Genomic DNA, 17,651 nt, shown 5'->3' on the forward strand with positions numbered 1-17,651 from the left:
TATAGATGCTTGTTATATACAATTATGGAGCATTATTTACAGTATTGAATATCAACACTGACTTAAATAAATGGTTGATTGATTGATTCGTTTTGACTTCTCGAATATTATGATTTGTTAATTATTAATTATAATTTTGATTAAAGCATTGTGAGAGAAAGTTTCAACTTAACCATATTAGGATAATTGATGAATCATTCCCAACAAGAGTACATATTATCTGCATTGAAATTTCGAGAATAAAATCAACATCCAATTGCTTGTAGTTGGGAAACTGACTGAAAGGTACATGATATATGTGTAGCACTTGCGAATTGATTCTGTAAAAAATATAACGTACGCAATATATATGATGTTGCCTCCATTTTGTTTTTTTTTTCAGAGACTATTAGGGAAAATTTTTACCGTGTATATTAATTGTATTCAACTCAAACATATGTACCTATTAAAAAAATATGTGATTTAAATAATAAAAAATTATGAATGTTTCTTAGAGTTAAAAATTAATCTTACTCATAAACTGTTATTGATCTAAAAAAAATTTATTCAGAATTTTTTTTTGTTAAATAGATTATTTTTTACATGTGAACATTGAAATTTTACACTATTGGGTCAATGCTATGAGTTGAATTTTGTTGTTTTGCAAGCTGCCTTCAATTTATTTTAAAAAGAAAAAAAATTAAGAAAGAAAACTTACAACACCATGGACTATTGATATCACGTGTTCTCCCATCTTCATACAAATCATCCCACAAAACGTAGCACCTGCAGCCATCGTGAGGAAATATTTTTCTATTAGAAAATGACATGGAGAAGCAAAATGCCATGGTGACAGGGTGTTGATGAATTAATCAGGATTATAAACACATCATATTAAACTCTACGATTTTCCTCATGATGCAAACCATGACTTCATATACGATCGAAACAATGGAGTGGGTATTCTAATATTTTAATGAAGCAATATGTTTATCAAACTTACTAAAAATGTTTTATCCTCGATCATCTGCATTAATGGTGAAAAAACATAATGTTTTTTTTAAGTTAGATTATGAGTTTTCGTTTATAATTAGGGTTGAAAATAAATCAGATAAAATTTTGTAGTCTAATCTAAATCAGACTTAAATCAAGTTAGACCTATTTACTTCCTTAAAAAAATTAGAAAGAAAGAAAAAGAAAAGCTAGACCTATTTACTAGATAAGTTGAGTAATATATTTTTTCCGGTCCCCTTCAAAATCCGCTAATATTTAATTAAAAAGCTTATTAGACTAAGTTTTATAACATAGAGATTGACTTTTTTTTTAAAGGAACATGGTGATTGACTTGATTTCTATTATATAATTATAATATGATTAGATAAAAATGTAATTGCTGTCAAAAAGATCAAAATTCAATAAAAAAACCATTTAATTTAATTAATTGTTTCAATTATCTTGCATCTGATTCAACAGATTTAGGATATTGTAAATACATAAATTAAAATAATTTAGAAAATATGATATAATTTGATTTTTGTAGAAAAAAGAAAAGAAAGATTGCGGTAATATCTGGTACGAAATCATCTGCTTATGATAATACTGGATAAATTATATTGACGTCGCACTTTAACCACGATAGATAAGTGTTACACTAAATTAAAAGCCATAGTTTTTTAATATGAATGAAATTTACTTTTCTTTGTCAATAATTGCTACCATTTGAATCGAAAATTGTATCAATGGATTTATAACATTTACCATGTTCAAACAATTAAGTTACATCCCATGATTATTTTTTACAGTAAAAAAAATTAACTATACTTTTAATTTTCCAAAATAAAAATTAACTATACTTAAATGTTTCAGCGGCTTAATGTTATAATTTTTAATTAGCTAGGTCGATATAATTACTTTTTTATTGAAAGAAAGGTCGATATAACTTCCTCTTCTTCTTTTTTTTCTCAGAACATATATATATATATATATATATATATATAACTTATTCTAAGTTTCAAATGTCTCGATAATTTTATTTGGGCGTTACCGTCTTATGATATTGAGACCGAAACCAAAAACTTACGGCATTGATTTTCATTTTTTGTTGTTGAATACGATACAGAATTTGAAATGCGACTAATTAAATTAAATTGCATCGTGATCAAGACATATGCCTATGCTCAAATGATATTATACAGTCCGTCTTAAGATTATAATGATTAATAATAACGATAAAATATAACTTCTAATTTTTCTTATTTTAAAATAAAAATGTTTTAGGGCTGAGGACTCTGTCTTCCTCAATCAACATTTAAAAGTAGGAATAATATTTTATTAATAAAATATTCATGAACTAATTAACATAATTAAGCGATCTATTTGACTTAACGACGTTTTAATTTCTCTCACAAATATATTGTGTAAATTTTGATAAACACAAAGAATTGTGTTGTGTAATAACAAAATGTCTCTATCATGAACGGAATATTAGAGAAGAGAAGGTAGTATCTAACTAAGAATGTTCATATTTAGACTTTCTCTTTGTTTATTTTTCTTTCTAGATCATTGACTAAATTAAAAATTAAAATTAAACATAAATTAATGATTTCGCTAGAACTTCCTGCCATTTGCGGGCAAATTGGTTTTGAACTTATCTGTAATATAGACTTTTGAGTTCTGACGGTTTATGAAATTAAGACAGTTCTATCGATCGAACAGTCTGTCGCAAAATGATAAGTATAAATCCTAATGTTTAGATACACTAAAAGAAGCTTCTAACTTTTGATCTTGTAAATTGTTACGAATTTTAAAGTATATAAATATTTGCTTTAATCACAATGATATAGCATAAAATATTAGAAATTGAACTCATTGCACCTCAATTGACCCTGTAAACGTGACGTAGGTTTGAGTGGGGGTGATTTTTTCTCAACCACTACCCATCAAATTTAAGCTTACTTCGTTAGACTTGCAACTAAACTGGTGAAAAACTAATTGACAGTTCAATGATTAAAACACGATCGACTAAACTAAAATTACACTAGAATATACAATTAAACATAATTATTTATTTGATATATTTAATTATGTTTATAAGAAAAATAATTCTAAGTGTGGTTCTTAATTGATCACTGGACAATCGTTAATTAAGTATTTCAAGTCTTGTCGTGCTCATGCATTTAAGGTTGATAGACTGTGTGTATAGTTTCTTGTTGAGGGACAACCGCTCATCATCTATAGATCAAACACACCTTGATAATCGGTTTCTGATTATTAAAGAGTGTTAACTCTATAATGACACTCTCATAATCCCATCTCTTTTAAGAGACCGATAAAATTATAAAAAAAAATATCATTATAAAAGAATCATAATAATGAGATTAATAAGCAATAAAGACAAAAGAGAGTAAGTGTTATCAAGGATGGAGTAAAATCTCATCAACAAGACTCACACCCCACTCTAAAGATTGATTATAATTTGATTTCAATTGAATGTTTTTGAGCTAAGTCTCAAAAATCCTAGGTGAAATTAGTTACAAAAACACATAGAATAAATATGTTAAAGGAGTGAATATTACTTATGTTTTACAATGAAATTTCATTTTTTTATATGCAAAATATTAATAATTAATATGTTATGTTAGTGAAAGATTCAAACTCATAATCTCTTTATTACTCCAACCCTTATATTCCTCCCTTCAACTACCGAATGACTCCCATACTTAAAATGAATAAAACATGTGCAAAATTCAATCTACTATAAACATTAAATTGATGTAGTAAGATTAGTCTACTTCAACTCTTCAATCATTAGACTATTATTCTCTTTATATTTCCTTCATTTTGTTTTTTTAGTTTGTCCTGTAGTCTCCATCTCTGCTGTAAGCCTGTAACATCGGATGTCAATGTGTACTTAACTTCATTGTTACCTAAATTATGCTTGATGTATATATGAAGGGTGCACAATGGGTCTTGTCAATCTGGTGGATAGACCTTAATCTTGCGTCCAATAAACTTTGCAGGGAAAAGAAAGGTTTTTGACTAGTCTTGTCACGTGGGACGGGCAAATTGACGCTATAAGATACAGTACAATTGTCAAAGTGAGATTGCTAAACCTATGTGAGTGGACTTTTATTTACATTATAAAGGCCCAAAACCCATAGGAAGTGTCTTATGCATGGCTTCAACTTCAGCCCAAATCAATAATCTATTAGTAATTAATCTCATACTCAAAACATGTAAAATATATACGTCATTATCTTTAAATGTATAAACCTATATTAAATTGAAACAAAAATGTAAAATTCGATTATCACGTGAAAAAATGATTACAAATTTCACTTTCAAGTAGTAAGGATTTTGTTTTCTCTCCCATTTGTTTTTATACTCTAAATTCTAAAGTATACAGATGATTTTAAATAGCTAGGAAAAGAACATCTCTAAATATGGATAGGAAGAAGAAATAAATTAAAAAAAGTGGATTATATCATGGTACAACCAATGAGTTCAATGACATTGGTTAGGTAAGGGCGGCATGCATGTATAGATTCAGATATGTTATGTGTACTCACCTATTAATTCTAATATATCCATTTATTATTTAATTATAACTGATTTCATCTTATTTTTCATGCACCTACATTCTCATTTTGTCACCTACCTAAACATGAGGTGTTTCTATGAAAATATGCCTCTACCAATTTTCATATGCAAAACATGCATGACAATAAATAACTATCTTATGTCCGACTCAAACAACATACACAGGTACAGGTGGCCGCCATTGAACGAACCAATTATTAATTTATTAAGCACCTTACTTTAAAAACAACATCTAAACAAACAAATAGAGTCTGCATATAATATTATTAAAATAGAAGACAAAACCAAAGTATGAAGAAACCAGTGCTCTGTCAATAGTTTCAAGGGAATAAAATAAAATTCAAAACCATCCAACCCCTTGTTCCAAAAGCTCAAACCCATCAAACAAAAAGTTACACAGCAAAACCAGCTAAACAGCAGTAATACAAGAAAAGAAACAAAGTTTTTGCTCAACTTGTGTGCTATGAATGAAGGTGTTGTTGGTTCGCACGTAGCTTTCAAGGTCATACGTGTGAGCTTGCGTTGAAAATTTCCTGGCTTTGCGTGAAGAGCTGGACTCTCATCCAAAACTACTTTCTCAAACGTCATCATTTTCCCTCCAACCCTTTTTTATACCCAAGAAAATTGCTCATTATTCTCCACTCACATTCATTCATTCACTCACCCCAAAACCCAAAAACCTTTCCTTTTACTTTTTCTCAAACTGAAACATAAAAAATGGAGGGTCTTATTCCTTTTGTTTACAAGGCTATCATGCAATCCAAGGGCGACAAAGAGGGTCATCCTATAGGATCATGGCTTTGTGAGTCTCCTTACTCATACATGAGACTTCCTGGTGACTCGGGTAGGTTTCAAATTCAAGCACCAGCTGCTGCTTCACCCTCTTCCACCAACCCTAATTCTTCTTCTGCTACACAAATCATTGTTTCCTCTGGTGTTCAGTCCCCACATCAGTGTTTAACACATCGTCGAATTGCAGCATGAAAATGAACAAGTTTGTGCCTGAAGAAAAAGCCGAAGGTGCTTAATTCAAGAGTTCAAGTTTGTGCTTTCAAGTGTTGGGAATCTTGGTTCTTTGTTTCAACTTAATTTGGAGTTGTAAGCGTGTGGAAAACAACAACCAAAAGGGTCTCATACGCTTATTAGGTAGTGGTGGTATTTCAGTATTTGTAATTACGTTGTAGATATGGGTTTCTCATGCTTAAGAAATTGTTCGTGTTTTATGACCAAAGGGTCACTTGAACTATATGAGTTTTTAGACAAAATAATGAGCAAAATGTAATAGGTTTATTGTTGTAGAATAAAGCAAATAATCAATCTGCAATTGTTCGTTGTTTATTATTTTCTGATTTCGGACTTTAATTCATCTTTTGATATTTTATAGGTGATTGAAGTTTGGTTCTGCGAGAGTTAGGTTATGTTTTTTAGACTTTAGATTTTTTTTTATTAGAAGTTATACAAGAAGAAAATAAAAAGATAAGATAAAATGAGTTGTTTTTTTAATTTATAAACTAAAAAAAACTAAAATTAACTTATACACTTACTTATTATAAAAGTCCACTCATTTAACTTTAGAAAAGTTAAAATATATAAGTTAGTTTTAATTTATAAAAGAAGTTTAATTTATGAGGAAAAAAAATAACCGTCATCTAATTACTATTTATTTTTAAAATAATTATCTTAAATTAAATTAAATAATAATTTATAATTATATGATATCATATGAGTATAAGAACATTAAACTCTTAATTTATACTTTATCTTTTTATATATATTCTCCAATGGAAAAGTTTATCTATAGTCTAAACATACTATTAGAGGTTGTAATCACTAATAAACAAAAAATTCTGATTTTATGTACGTGACCAAATTAAGGAGAAATAGTTACTAGCTAGTTATTGGAAGTATTAAACTATTCTTCGTCTAATCAGTAAAATAATTGTGTGGTTGGTTTCTTTTGAGCCCATTTGGTCAAATCTTCGCCTGATTATCATCCAACAAAATATTAATTAAAAATGTGTTTTAACTAATAACTTCACGTTTTGTCTCGGGGGCGGCTACAGCTATTGGGGAAATGTCATCATCTCATCACCAACTTCGTTTCGACAGCCTAATCCAAAACTCCTAATTTGAAAATTTCACAATTCGTACTTATTTTATCATAATAAACATTATTTTGTTCGTCTTTTTCCCACCCTTAGAATAGAAACCATATCTGTAAAAAAAGAAAAGAAAAGAGAGAGAGAAGAAGAAGAAAGGAAGCATGAGAGGCTGTCCAATTTTAGAGAGCTATACTAATGTATTAACACTAGAAAAAAAAAAAAAAAAACTTTTTCGACGAAATCCAGGAATTCTAACCCAGGGAAAAGCCAGAATCTCTTTCACCTCAAAATGGAACCTCCAGTCTAATCAGAAGCATCACCAAGTGATCCATACTTGGAAATTCATCTTCTGAAGAAACCCACTAAAATTCTTCAATCAATCTACCCCTTCATCTTGAAATATTTACATACATATCATTTTATCTGTTTTGGTTAATTTTACGAACACATTATTTGAGGGGAGAAGAATCAGAAGATCAAAGTATTAGGCCCTTAAGTTTGGGTGCGTGCTCTTGCTACTCGGCCCTGTGGTTGGTGGGTTCTCTCTTTTGATTAGATTTGGGCTTTGGGATAGGCACCTTCTTTAAGCGGGATTTGTTAATACAACCCCAAAATTACTAAGTATACTTCTTTACTTTTTATTTTTTTAAGCAACTTCTTTGCTTTGAAAGAAATTAAAATTGCTAAATAACTTCCTGGATACAACATATGATACTATAAGTTATATTCATTAATTAAGCTTTTTATCCATTTTTTTATGTCCACCACTTTTAAAAGAAATATTATATATTCTCCTGCACAAGCATGTGTACATGTAAAACATTTTTAAAAGAAGGCTTAATTAAGATTTTTATATCTGAAATATAGTCCGTTTTTGGATTATTATTTAACATTTATTTTTTTTCACCCAAATACCTGAAAAAATTTTGCATTTCATTTTACTACCCGTTGTTAGTCCACATTCATTAAGTGATGACATGACAGACGGAATCTCATGTCATCATGCCAAGTCACTAAACACATAGGTACATGTGTCCACATCATTAATTTTGGTGTGATTATGATTCAGTGTGGCAAGGACTACACTTCCAAGATGAGGTTCGTCGACATTTTCAAATGTTAGTCATTCGCCGCCTTTGGACTCAGTTGCGATGAGGTCGAGTCTTGGCTTCCTCCGATGAGTATTCCAGAGTCAGGGCGGTGGTTCAATGACCTTGTCAGACTGAGATCTAACCTTGCCGATACCGACGGAGAGGGAGAAAGGTTGAATCAACCGAATGGGATGATTTCCCATGAGAGTGAATCAGAGAAAGAGGATAAGTTAGTTACCGGTGGATGTGCGGTGGATTTGGTGTTGGAGGAAGAGGAGAAGGTAGTCCTAGTTTGTCTAGTGTGCCAAGATTTCAACGTTGTGATGGATGAGGCGGTCGAAATCGAAGGTGCTGAAGAGACGCTCCATCTCAGAGATTTTCGAGATGAAAGAGGATGTTGAAGAGGAGAAGTCGTCGCCGGAGATCGAGATGGTGTTGAAACGTTTGCCATTTGACACTAGCGAGGTTTCAATTAAGGTCACGAAGTTTCAGAGCAACTCGAGGCCTTAAGATCCAATGGAATTTCCTTCGATTCGGTGAAATCCTTTGGTATTTATATTAACTTGTTCATTCGTCTTCTGACAGATATGTTATTTCTTCTACAAAAACATCACATTTGGCTTTACTCTATTCTTATATGAGATGTATGCATCATTCTCTGGGCAACCTGCATACAATGACTAGTTTTTGTCACCCTATAATGTCTTCTTTTCGTCACTTCCCATGATTGCTCTCGGTTAAATATGTTGGAGGAAACTCGAATTCCTCGAATGAGGAGAAGGAATCCATTGGCGATGAAGAAGAATGAGTTCTGGCTGGAACAAAAATTAATGACGTGGATGTCTATGCCTACGTGTTAGTGACTAGGCATGATGATGTGACATTTCGTTTGTCATGTTATCACTTAATAGATGTGGACTAACGGCGTGTAGTAAAATGAAATGCAAATTTTTTTAGATATCTGGGTGGAAAAAAATGAATGTTAGATAATAATCTAGAAAGAAACTATATTCTAGGTATGAAAAACTTAATTAAACATTAAAAAAATAATGATAAACCTATACTTTCTAATTTTAAATACTTTATCAATACTTCTTATTTTTGTTTATTTTTCTTTCTCACCAGATTATAAATTCTATTATACCTATTTTTTTTTTCTTTTTTATCTTCTCTCTGACTGGAGGTTGGATAACATTGTAAGTGATCATCAAACATTTTCCTTTTTAAAATCAAAATCTCACCATAGAATTGATTCCTGTGCAAGAATTGTGTAGATCCTATGGAAGCTTGGAGAACTATAAATTTAATGCATAGAAAAGAGTTCAAAAGTCAATGTCACTATGATAGGTATAAAAAAATCAAATATATCATGTTATTTTTTAAAATTGGTTACATTATTAAAAATATATTTTTCCTATTAAATAATTTTTTATATTTGTTTTACTCTGGTTGAAAAAGGAATTAAACAATAAATCAATTTAAAGAAAAAAAATCTTCAAAAATGAAATAAAACTCCTTTTTCAATCAATGTAAAATAATACAAAAATAATATGAAGAAATTAATTGAAAAATAACTTCTTTTTTTCCTTTTCTTGTGTAATTTAACATTATATGTCTTTTCCTAACAGGTACAAGAAACTATAAACGTAAGTTATGTGAAAGAAACATTTTCATATAATCATTACGGATTTGAATCCTCTCATGTGAAATTCTTGCCATGTGAAATCTTTAATTAAAATAACATAAAAAATAATAAAAAAAGACATCAGGTTTGGATGAAGGAGATTTACACATAAAAGGATTCAAAACAACAATGTGACATGAGAGGATTCATTTCCAAAAATTAATCAATAATTTGAATTTTTAAAATATTTTTGTCAGAAAGATTCGATTCTCTTTTTCAATGCGTTAAATTAGGCAAAAATAAAACTTTAATTACTACTTTTATTTGTTATTTCTATTTTGTATTACTTTACCCTTCATTTCTTATTTTAATTTCAATTTCTTCCTCTAACTTTATATTTTTTTTATAAACAATTAGATTTGATGCACTCAATTAGAGAGATTCCCACAAATTTAACTAAATAATATTTATATATTATCAAATGACATAATTCTGCTCCATCGAATTTCTTAACAAGTACTGTATATTGCCGACTGCAATATAAAAATCATAGGAGCCTCGAGAAAAGTAAAGTGATTTTCAAAATCTCGAGTTGACTGTTAGTAGATTATTGAAAAATAATTTTTTTAATAGATTTTGAATAGACTTTATAAATTTTAAATAAACTTGATAGATTCTTGAGTTTATTATTGAGTCAATAAGTTAAAAAAATTAAATCAAAATATAAGTCATTTTAGATTATTTTTTGTCTATTTAGTATTCAGTATACTTTCATTTAGTGTTATTCTCAAATACAAAAATTTTCATCTTTAATAATATCAAACTCTTGTTCTATGATAACATCAAATTCTTAATGAGAATGATTTATCACTACTATAATATCTATAAATTATTATTTAATAATGATGCATTACTAGACTTGATTATTTAAGTATAATGAAATTTATGATTTATTATTTTATTTTATTATATTTTTAAATTGTTTAATTAGTATATTATTTATAAATATTTTATTATTTTTTTATATAAAATGGACTATTATGAATATATAAGTTGAGTTCACTAGTAGTCGAATTTATAAAATTCTGATAACTTTATTTTAGGTACGAGGTTAAGCAAGTGGACGCTAGCAACCTCTGTTTTCCGCCGAGGCGCCAACCATATCTAGATTCTAGGATCATTTTCATTTCTTCCATAAAGTAAACTTCACAATCGATGACATACCCACCAAACAATAAAATCACAGCATTTTTCATTTTATGAACCATTACAAGTTAAAAACTAATCATACTAATCTACATTTATTCTTCCACACCATCCAATAGATCTTCCATGAGGATATTTGAGTAGTTCATTCTTCCACCCATAGATTATTTGGTTAGAAAGAAAATGAAAGGAAAAAAAAAATCTTTTCTTTTCTCTTATTTAAATTACATAGAAAGAGAAACAAGTATATAAATAACAAAATATCTCTGTTCAAAATTAGATCGATGGAACATATGAGAGATTCATTTGGATGCTTTCCTTCTTTTGTACGTTACCCGCTTCTAAATGACACAAGCAATGACAACTACCACGTGTTTCTTTCTCTAATTAATGTTTTTTTTTTCTTCTTCCAGTTTTTAACAACAAACATTTTTCGTTAAATTATGTTTAGCCGAGATTTTTTATAGCTTAACAATTACTTTAAACTTAATTAAACACAAATTTTTTTTAAAAATAAAATAAAATTTGGCTTACAAAAAAAAAGAAATTATTTATCTTAAAATCTTTTTTAAAAGTCAAATTTTATTTCTTTGCCCACATCTATTAGTTCACTATGATAGAGTAAGAGATTAAGGTATTCAATTTATTTTTAAAAGCTATTTCATTTTTTAAATTTACCTTTTTCCTTTTGTTATAAAAAATAATTAAAATTTTTAAATTTTAAAAATTTTTATTCTTCAAGAAGAATTAATTAAAACTAAAAAACATTACGCCAAAGAGAACCTTGTCATTTATATATTATCATATGTCATATTTCTGCTCCATTCATGTATATAATAATATACATCATCATAGGGTTTCAAAAGTTGCCAAGTGCAACAAAACCATTGGAGCCAGGAGAAAAGCAAACAATAATTTCAAGTACGAGGTTAAGCAAGTGGACGCTAGCTAGCAACCTCGATCTCTTTTTTCCCCAACCATGCGCATTTGCCTATGCCAGATTCTAGGATTGATTTTCATTTCTACCATAAAGTAAACTACACAACCAATGACCGTGGCCCCCTAATAAAATCACAACATATATATGCATTTTCCACTTCATGAACCATTAATTACAAGTTAAAGTGTTAAACACTAACAAGTACAACACAAACCTAGCCACAATATTCATTCCTCCACGTACCATCGAACATTAATTTCTTTCATGAGGATCTTAAATCTCTCTCTTTTGGTCCTCACATTTACCATTTCCCTATCTTCCTTCTCATTTGTCAATGCTTTCAAACGTTGTCCAAATTGTGGCCAAACTAGAGTGCCATACCCATTGAGCACTGCCCCAAACTGTGGTGACCCATCCTACAAGATTCGTTGCACTGGAGGAACACTCTTCTTCGACTCCATCAATGGTTTCTCTTATGCGATCACCGCCATCAACCCCACTACGCAGCGTTTCATTCTCCACCCATCAGGTTTCTTAAACAACACGTGCATGTCCACCGATTTCCCAAACGAAGGGATTTGGCTCGACACCAACTCCCCCTTCAACATTACCTCCAGCAACACGGTGGTCCTCTTAAACTGCTCCAACAACGTCTTTACCACACCGCGGAACTGCTCGTTATCGAGCATTTGCCACAAGTATGTGAAAGAAAATGATGTGGCAGCAAAAATATGCGGGGCACGGAGTCATACCCCGCAGACATGCTGCCACATCAAAACTGGTGGGTCTGTCACTGCTTATAGGATAAGGGTGAGGAAGGAACGGTGTTCCGCGTATTTTAGCTTTCCCAATTTGGATCCTTCTTTGCCGGTGAGTATGTGGCGGCCAGGGGTGGAACTAGAGTGGGAGTTGCCGGAGGAGCCGTCGTGCAGAGTTAATGAAGATTGCTTGGATTTGGAAAACTCCGTTTGTTCGCCGAATCCGATGATCGGTGGATCGAGGAAGTGCATGTGCAAGCGTGGCTATGAATGGGATTCTGTAAACGGAATATGTCAAAGTAAGTAAAACAATACTGTTCATACAACATGAAATTTAGATCCAACTCACTAAATGTTTTCACGTCATTTTTTTTAATTAAAATTAGAGTTGTATTTCTGTGTTCTATTTTTTTTTTTTTTACATATTTTAGATATTCTATGTTCATTCTTAATATAAACCTTTATTATGCAAATATGGTGGTAAAACTTTAATTCTTATAACACCAAACTACATGTAAGTTTTATTCTTCCGTGAGTTTATTAAATATTTTCTTAAACCTAAGAATTATATGTTTGTGTGTGTGTTTTTATATGATAATATCCTTTTTAAGAAATATTCTTTTTTTTCTTCAATTAATGTTCTTAATTAAATTACATAAAATTTGTCATACGTGAAATATTATAGTTCTTTTTGTTTTCTTTAAGTTAAGGGTAAAGCATTAAGTGTTTTTAGAATAAGCATGAAAAATATTAGATGCTAGGATAATTTTTATTGCTAGTGTCTTTACATAGTACAAATAATACATGTTATTATACATGTACATGAAATAATTTTATCCCTTCATACTTTTTTTTTTTTCATTTCAAATTCAGACGTGTGTATGTGGATGAGTTTATCTCAGTTTTTTTTTTTTTTAATAATACGACATAGTTGTCTCTCTTATTTTATTAACAATTTAACCCTACAATTCGTTATGCGTAAGATTTGGATATTTTAAGCAACTCTCACTAATATATGACACATCGATAGCGTATTTTTTTTTATTGATTGAACTGTCTATAATGCCTCGTATGCTTAGTATAGATCCACAATATTATATTATTAATTTAATATTAATTTTAGTGAATAACGATTATCTTATAATAGTCTGTAAAGACTGTAGTGTCTTTTACATATGATGAATTAGTTAGTGTTAAAGTAGTTTCTGCTTAGTATGTATTTAAGGGACAAGAATCAAAATCTGACAAATTAATTCAGCATTGCTGACTGATTTGTGTTGGCTGTCTTCAGTACGTAGTTTTGCTAATTAAATTATAAATTACTTTGAAAAAAACATCACTTAATTTGTTTATTTTTATTCTTTTGGTGTTGTTAACTGAAGTAAGATTATAAGAAAAATGAATATGATTTTTAAAATTTAAATAGTAACTATATCTTAAAAATTAGGTCATGATATTCTCACTATTCTCACTACCATTACTAGTTAATATTTATCTCCTACAATAATAATAATAATAATAATAAAAGTAAAAGAAACAATAAAAGTATATTGCTTAAATCATATAACTCTTATAACCCATATACGTGTCGATTACTTATTGTCAATAAAGTTTCTTCTACTTATTAAGAAAAAGGTAAAATTACAATTTTGATCACTCTAATTATTTTTAATTTTAATTTTAGTTTCTATTTAAATTTATTTACAAATTTAATCCCTTAATTATGTTAAATCTTGTAAATATGATTCTCAAGTTCAAATTTAAACATTGATGGTCACAAAAAAAATATTGATGATCAATAAAAAAATGTTGGAACTAACTCTTTGGACGCACCTTTTTATTATGACACGTGACGATCAATGTTTATTTGTGATGGTCAACATTTAAATGTGGGTTTGAGAATCATATTACATCATTTGATATAATTGAGAGACTAAATTCGTAAATATATTTTAAAAAAGACTAAAATCAAAATTGAAAACAACTAGAAAATGTAATTTTACCTATGAAAAAAAACCCTTTATATGTAGGTGCACCATTCGTCTTGAGTAGTGTTTTACGGTACATTTTCTAACACGCGCAAGTATACTTAATTTGTCCTTTTCTAATCGATAAGCACTAGAACATTAATTGCTGCTTTGAGTAGTAGTTTATAAAAAGATATTATCAAACATGGCCATGTGGATTTTGAAGTCAAAGGCTAGCTTAATTGATTAGTTTTCTTCATAATGCTCACGCATGATTAAGAACTTTTCATATATACCTAGACTGTCTTTTCCATGATTTATGCCCTTAAATCTGACAATTTTGAATATTTTCAACAATAAACAAGTATGCATTTACATTAAACAGATTGCACACAGTCAGTATTATATATGAAAATATAAGCTCTGGTCTTCGATTAACTAAAATTAATTAATCATGCTCGTATTAATTATGGCCATAACTCACAAGTTTAAACTCATTTAAGTAACGTGGCCTATGTGCGTACGTATGTATAATTGCAGCAGAAAGAATGGTAGTAAATTAATCATTTGAGCGAATTGCACTAGCCTCTGTGAGAGAAAGTACTTTAACTTAGTACAATGACCTATAAATGATTTTCTTTATAAGTTGTTCCATAATTTTTTTGAAGAATAGATATTAATTGACCAAAAAGTACGTACTTTCCTTCTTATTATATAGATCCTACAGAGTTTTGATTCAAAACTAAAGCCCCAGAATTTTTCATTTCCCTTTTCTATTCAGACAGCAAGTGTGAACATGGAAGAGGATGCAAGCGTTGTAACAAGAAAACTTCGCTTATCGGAGGTAACTTCATCGGATCCAGACACCAATTATAAATATTATCATATTTTTGTAAAACTTCCTTTTAGGACTTTTGACCTTTTGCACTAGGTGTCTCAACATAGACAGTGAAATCTATCGAATTTTGAGCATGCATGTGCCGGAATCCATCGCAATAATCTGAACATATACTATAACTAGTCGATCTCAAATTTTAGGTATAATTAATTTATACAATAATCTGACTTCTGAGTAGTATATAATTTCTCATCTAGAAGTTTTGAATCAAATACAAGTCGGACCCACCTTTAAAATTTAAACCAGAATAGTATATTTTTCTTGTTAGTTATTATCATATCATCTCTTAAATAACTATAATTTTTTTTTATTTCTTTCTCTCTCACATGATATATAGTAAATACGATTTTGGGTGTGTTCAAATATATTTATCTTATTTTTTATTCCTTATCTCATATTTAAGTCCACAAAAATTGCATTAAAAATAGGTTTCACTCAGATACATCCATTTATCAAGATATAATATCTAATACAAATTCTATAGACACAATACTAAACGTACGGTAGTCACAAAAACAGTATGGGGAAAGTAAACGTGGGCAGTAGTCACGGAAGGTTTTTGCCCTATTTTTTTTTATATTTGAGAATATATTTTTAATTTTTATAATATATTCTTTATTATTAATTAAAATTTATTAAAAAATATAAATAATGTGCTTCTCACATTACATTTTATGAGTTCTATTCATAATTTTCTAATTTTAAAATAATACTAAAGAGTTAATTATTAAAAAAATATGATAGGACGATAAATTATTAACCATTTATTTATGTAAAAGAAAATTGTGACAAAGAACAGAACGTGTTAAGTGTTACTAACGTTTCTATGTGATAAAAAGAATAATTATATTTGGACTTTCACTATTTTGGAAAACCCATTAATATTTTTCATTTTTTTCATCTATCTTTTTTATCGTATCATGAATATATATTTTTTGTCTTTTTTCTTGTCAACTAGCATTTGTTTTCCATATATATTGTTCCAATAATAAACCAAAAGAAAATCTCGCTATTGTGAAATTTCAGGCACAACATTGTTAGCAATCGCCACGCTAACAACGGCCATGATCACAACATTGGTGTTATACCTTCGTAGGCAAAGGATCAAAGGAGAAACCGAACAAAGCCTAAGCAGGGCACGCGACATATTAAACGCAAACAATAGTGGCGGCAGATCCGCAAAGATCTTCACCATGAAAGAGCTCACAAAGGCAACAAGCAACTTCTCCAAAGCCAACCTCCTAGGTTTCGGCGGCTTCGGCGAGGTCTTCAAAGGAACCCTAGACGACGGAACCATCACAGCCATCAAGAGAGCCAAACCCGGCAACATAAGAGGCATAGACCAAATCCTAAACGAGGTCAAAATCCTCTGCCAAGTCAACCACAGAAGCCTCGTGAGACTGTTAGGGTGTTGTGTTGAACTTCCCGAGCCCCTTCTTGTGTACGAATACGTCCCCAATGGAACCCTTTTCGAGCACCTTCACCACCACCACCACAACAACAACTCTAGTAAAGGGATTCGACTCGGGTGGCATTCGAGATTGCGAATCGCGCACCAAACCGCTGAAGGAATTGCATATCTTCACAATGCAGCTGTGCCAAGAATTTACCATAGAGATATAAAATCTAGTAACATTCTTTTGGATGATAACCTTGATGCCAAGGTTTCTGACTTTGGTCTTTCTAGGTTGGTTGTGAGTGATGCAACACACATAACCACGTGTGCTAAGGGGACATTAGGGTATCTTGACCCGGAATACTATGTGAACTTTCAGCTCACGGATAAGAGTGATGTGTATAGCTTTGGCGTGGTTTTGTTGGAGCTTTTGACTTCGAAGAAGGCGATTGATTTCAATAGGGAAGAGGAGGATGTGAACTTGGTGGTTTTGATTAAGAGGGCTTTGAGGGAAGGGAGGTTGATGGATAATGTTGATCCTATGCTGAAGAGTGGTGATAGTAGGTTGGAGTTGGAAAGTATGAAGGCGTTTGGGGCTCTTGCTATTGCGTGCTTGGATGATCGAAGGAAGAATAGACCTACGATGAAAGATATTGCTGATGAGATTGAGTGCATTATTGGCATTCTTGTTGGTGCTAAGGTTGATGGTTTGGAGGTTTAGGATTGGGAACTCATTGGTCATTACTCTATCTATATATTATTTTTTTGTCATAATGTTTTTGGTGTCAAGTATTACCGATTTTAGTTGTCACTAATCTTGCCAAGAAACATGCCACCTTTAGCTCAATCTTTCACTTTGAGTTCCATTAATTAATGTTTAACCAAACTCAAACAAGTAAAGTTAGCAAAAGTAAGGAAATTTAAATTTGAACTTCTGCGCAAAAACTAAGAAGGCACGAACTCAACACCGTCTCTTAATTAGTAGCCTTGAACACCTAATCTCTTCCACTAGAGCTTAAAAGTTAATTTCTGTTGGAAGTGCTCTCCTACTGCTCTTTGTGCAAATTGTTGAATTCTATTTTTCTATTAGT

General features: G+C 30.5%; 1 protein-coding gene across 1 annotated transcript; it reads left to right on the plus strand.

Moving 5' to 3' along the window:
• The first annotated feature begins 11,530 nt into the window (after positions 1–11,530).
• On the plus strand, positions 11,531–17,373 carry LOC114420318 (wall-associated receptor kinase-like 15). The gene is made up of 2 exons (XM_028386247.1): positions 11,531–12,598; positions 16,191–17,373. Exons 1-2 carry the CDS (start codon positions 11,806–11,808, stop codon positions 17,279–17,281), a joined length of 1,884 nt encoding a protein of 627 aa, XP_028242048.1. The 5' UTR covers positions 11,531–11,805; the 3' UTR covers positions 17,282–17,373.
• Positions 17,374–17,651: the final 278 nt, after the last annotated feature.

This window comes from Glycine soja, chromosome 7, assembly GCF_004193775.1.
Source record: "Glycine soja cultivar W05 chromosome 7, ASM419377v2, whole genome shotgun sequence".
Lineage (NCBI taxonomy): Eukaryota > Viridiplantae > Streptophyta > Magnoliopsida > Fabales > Fabaceae > Glycine > Glycine soja.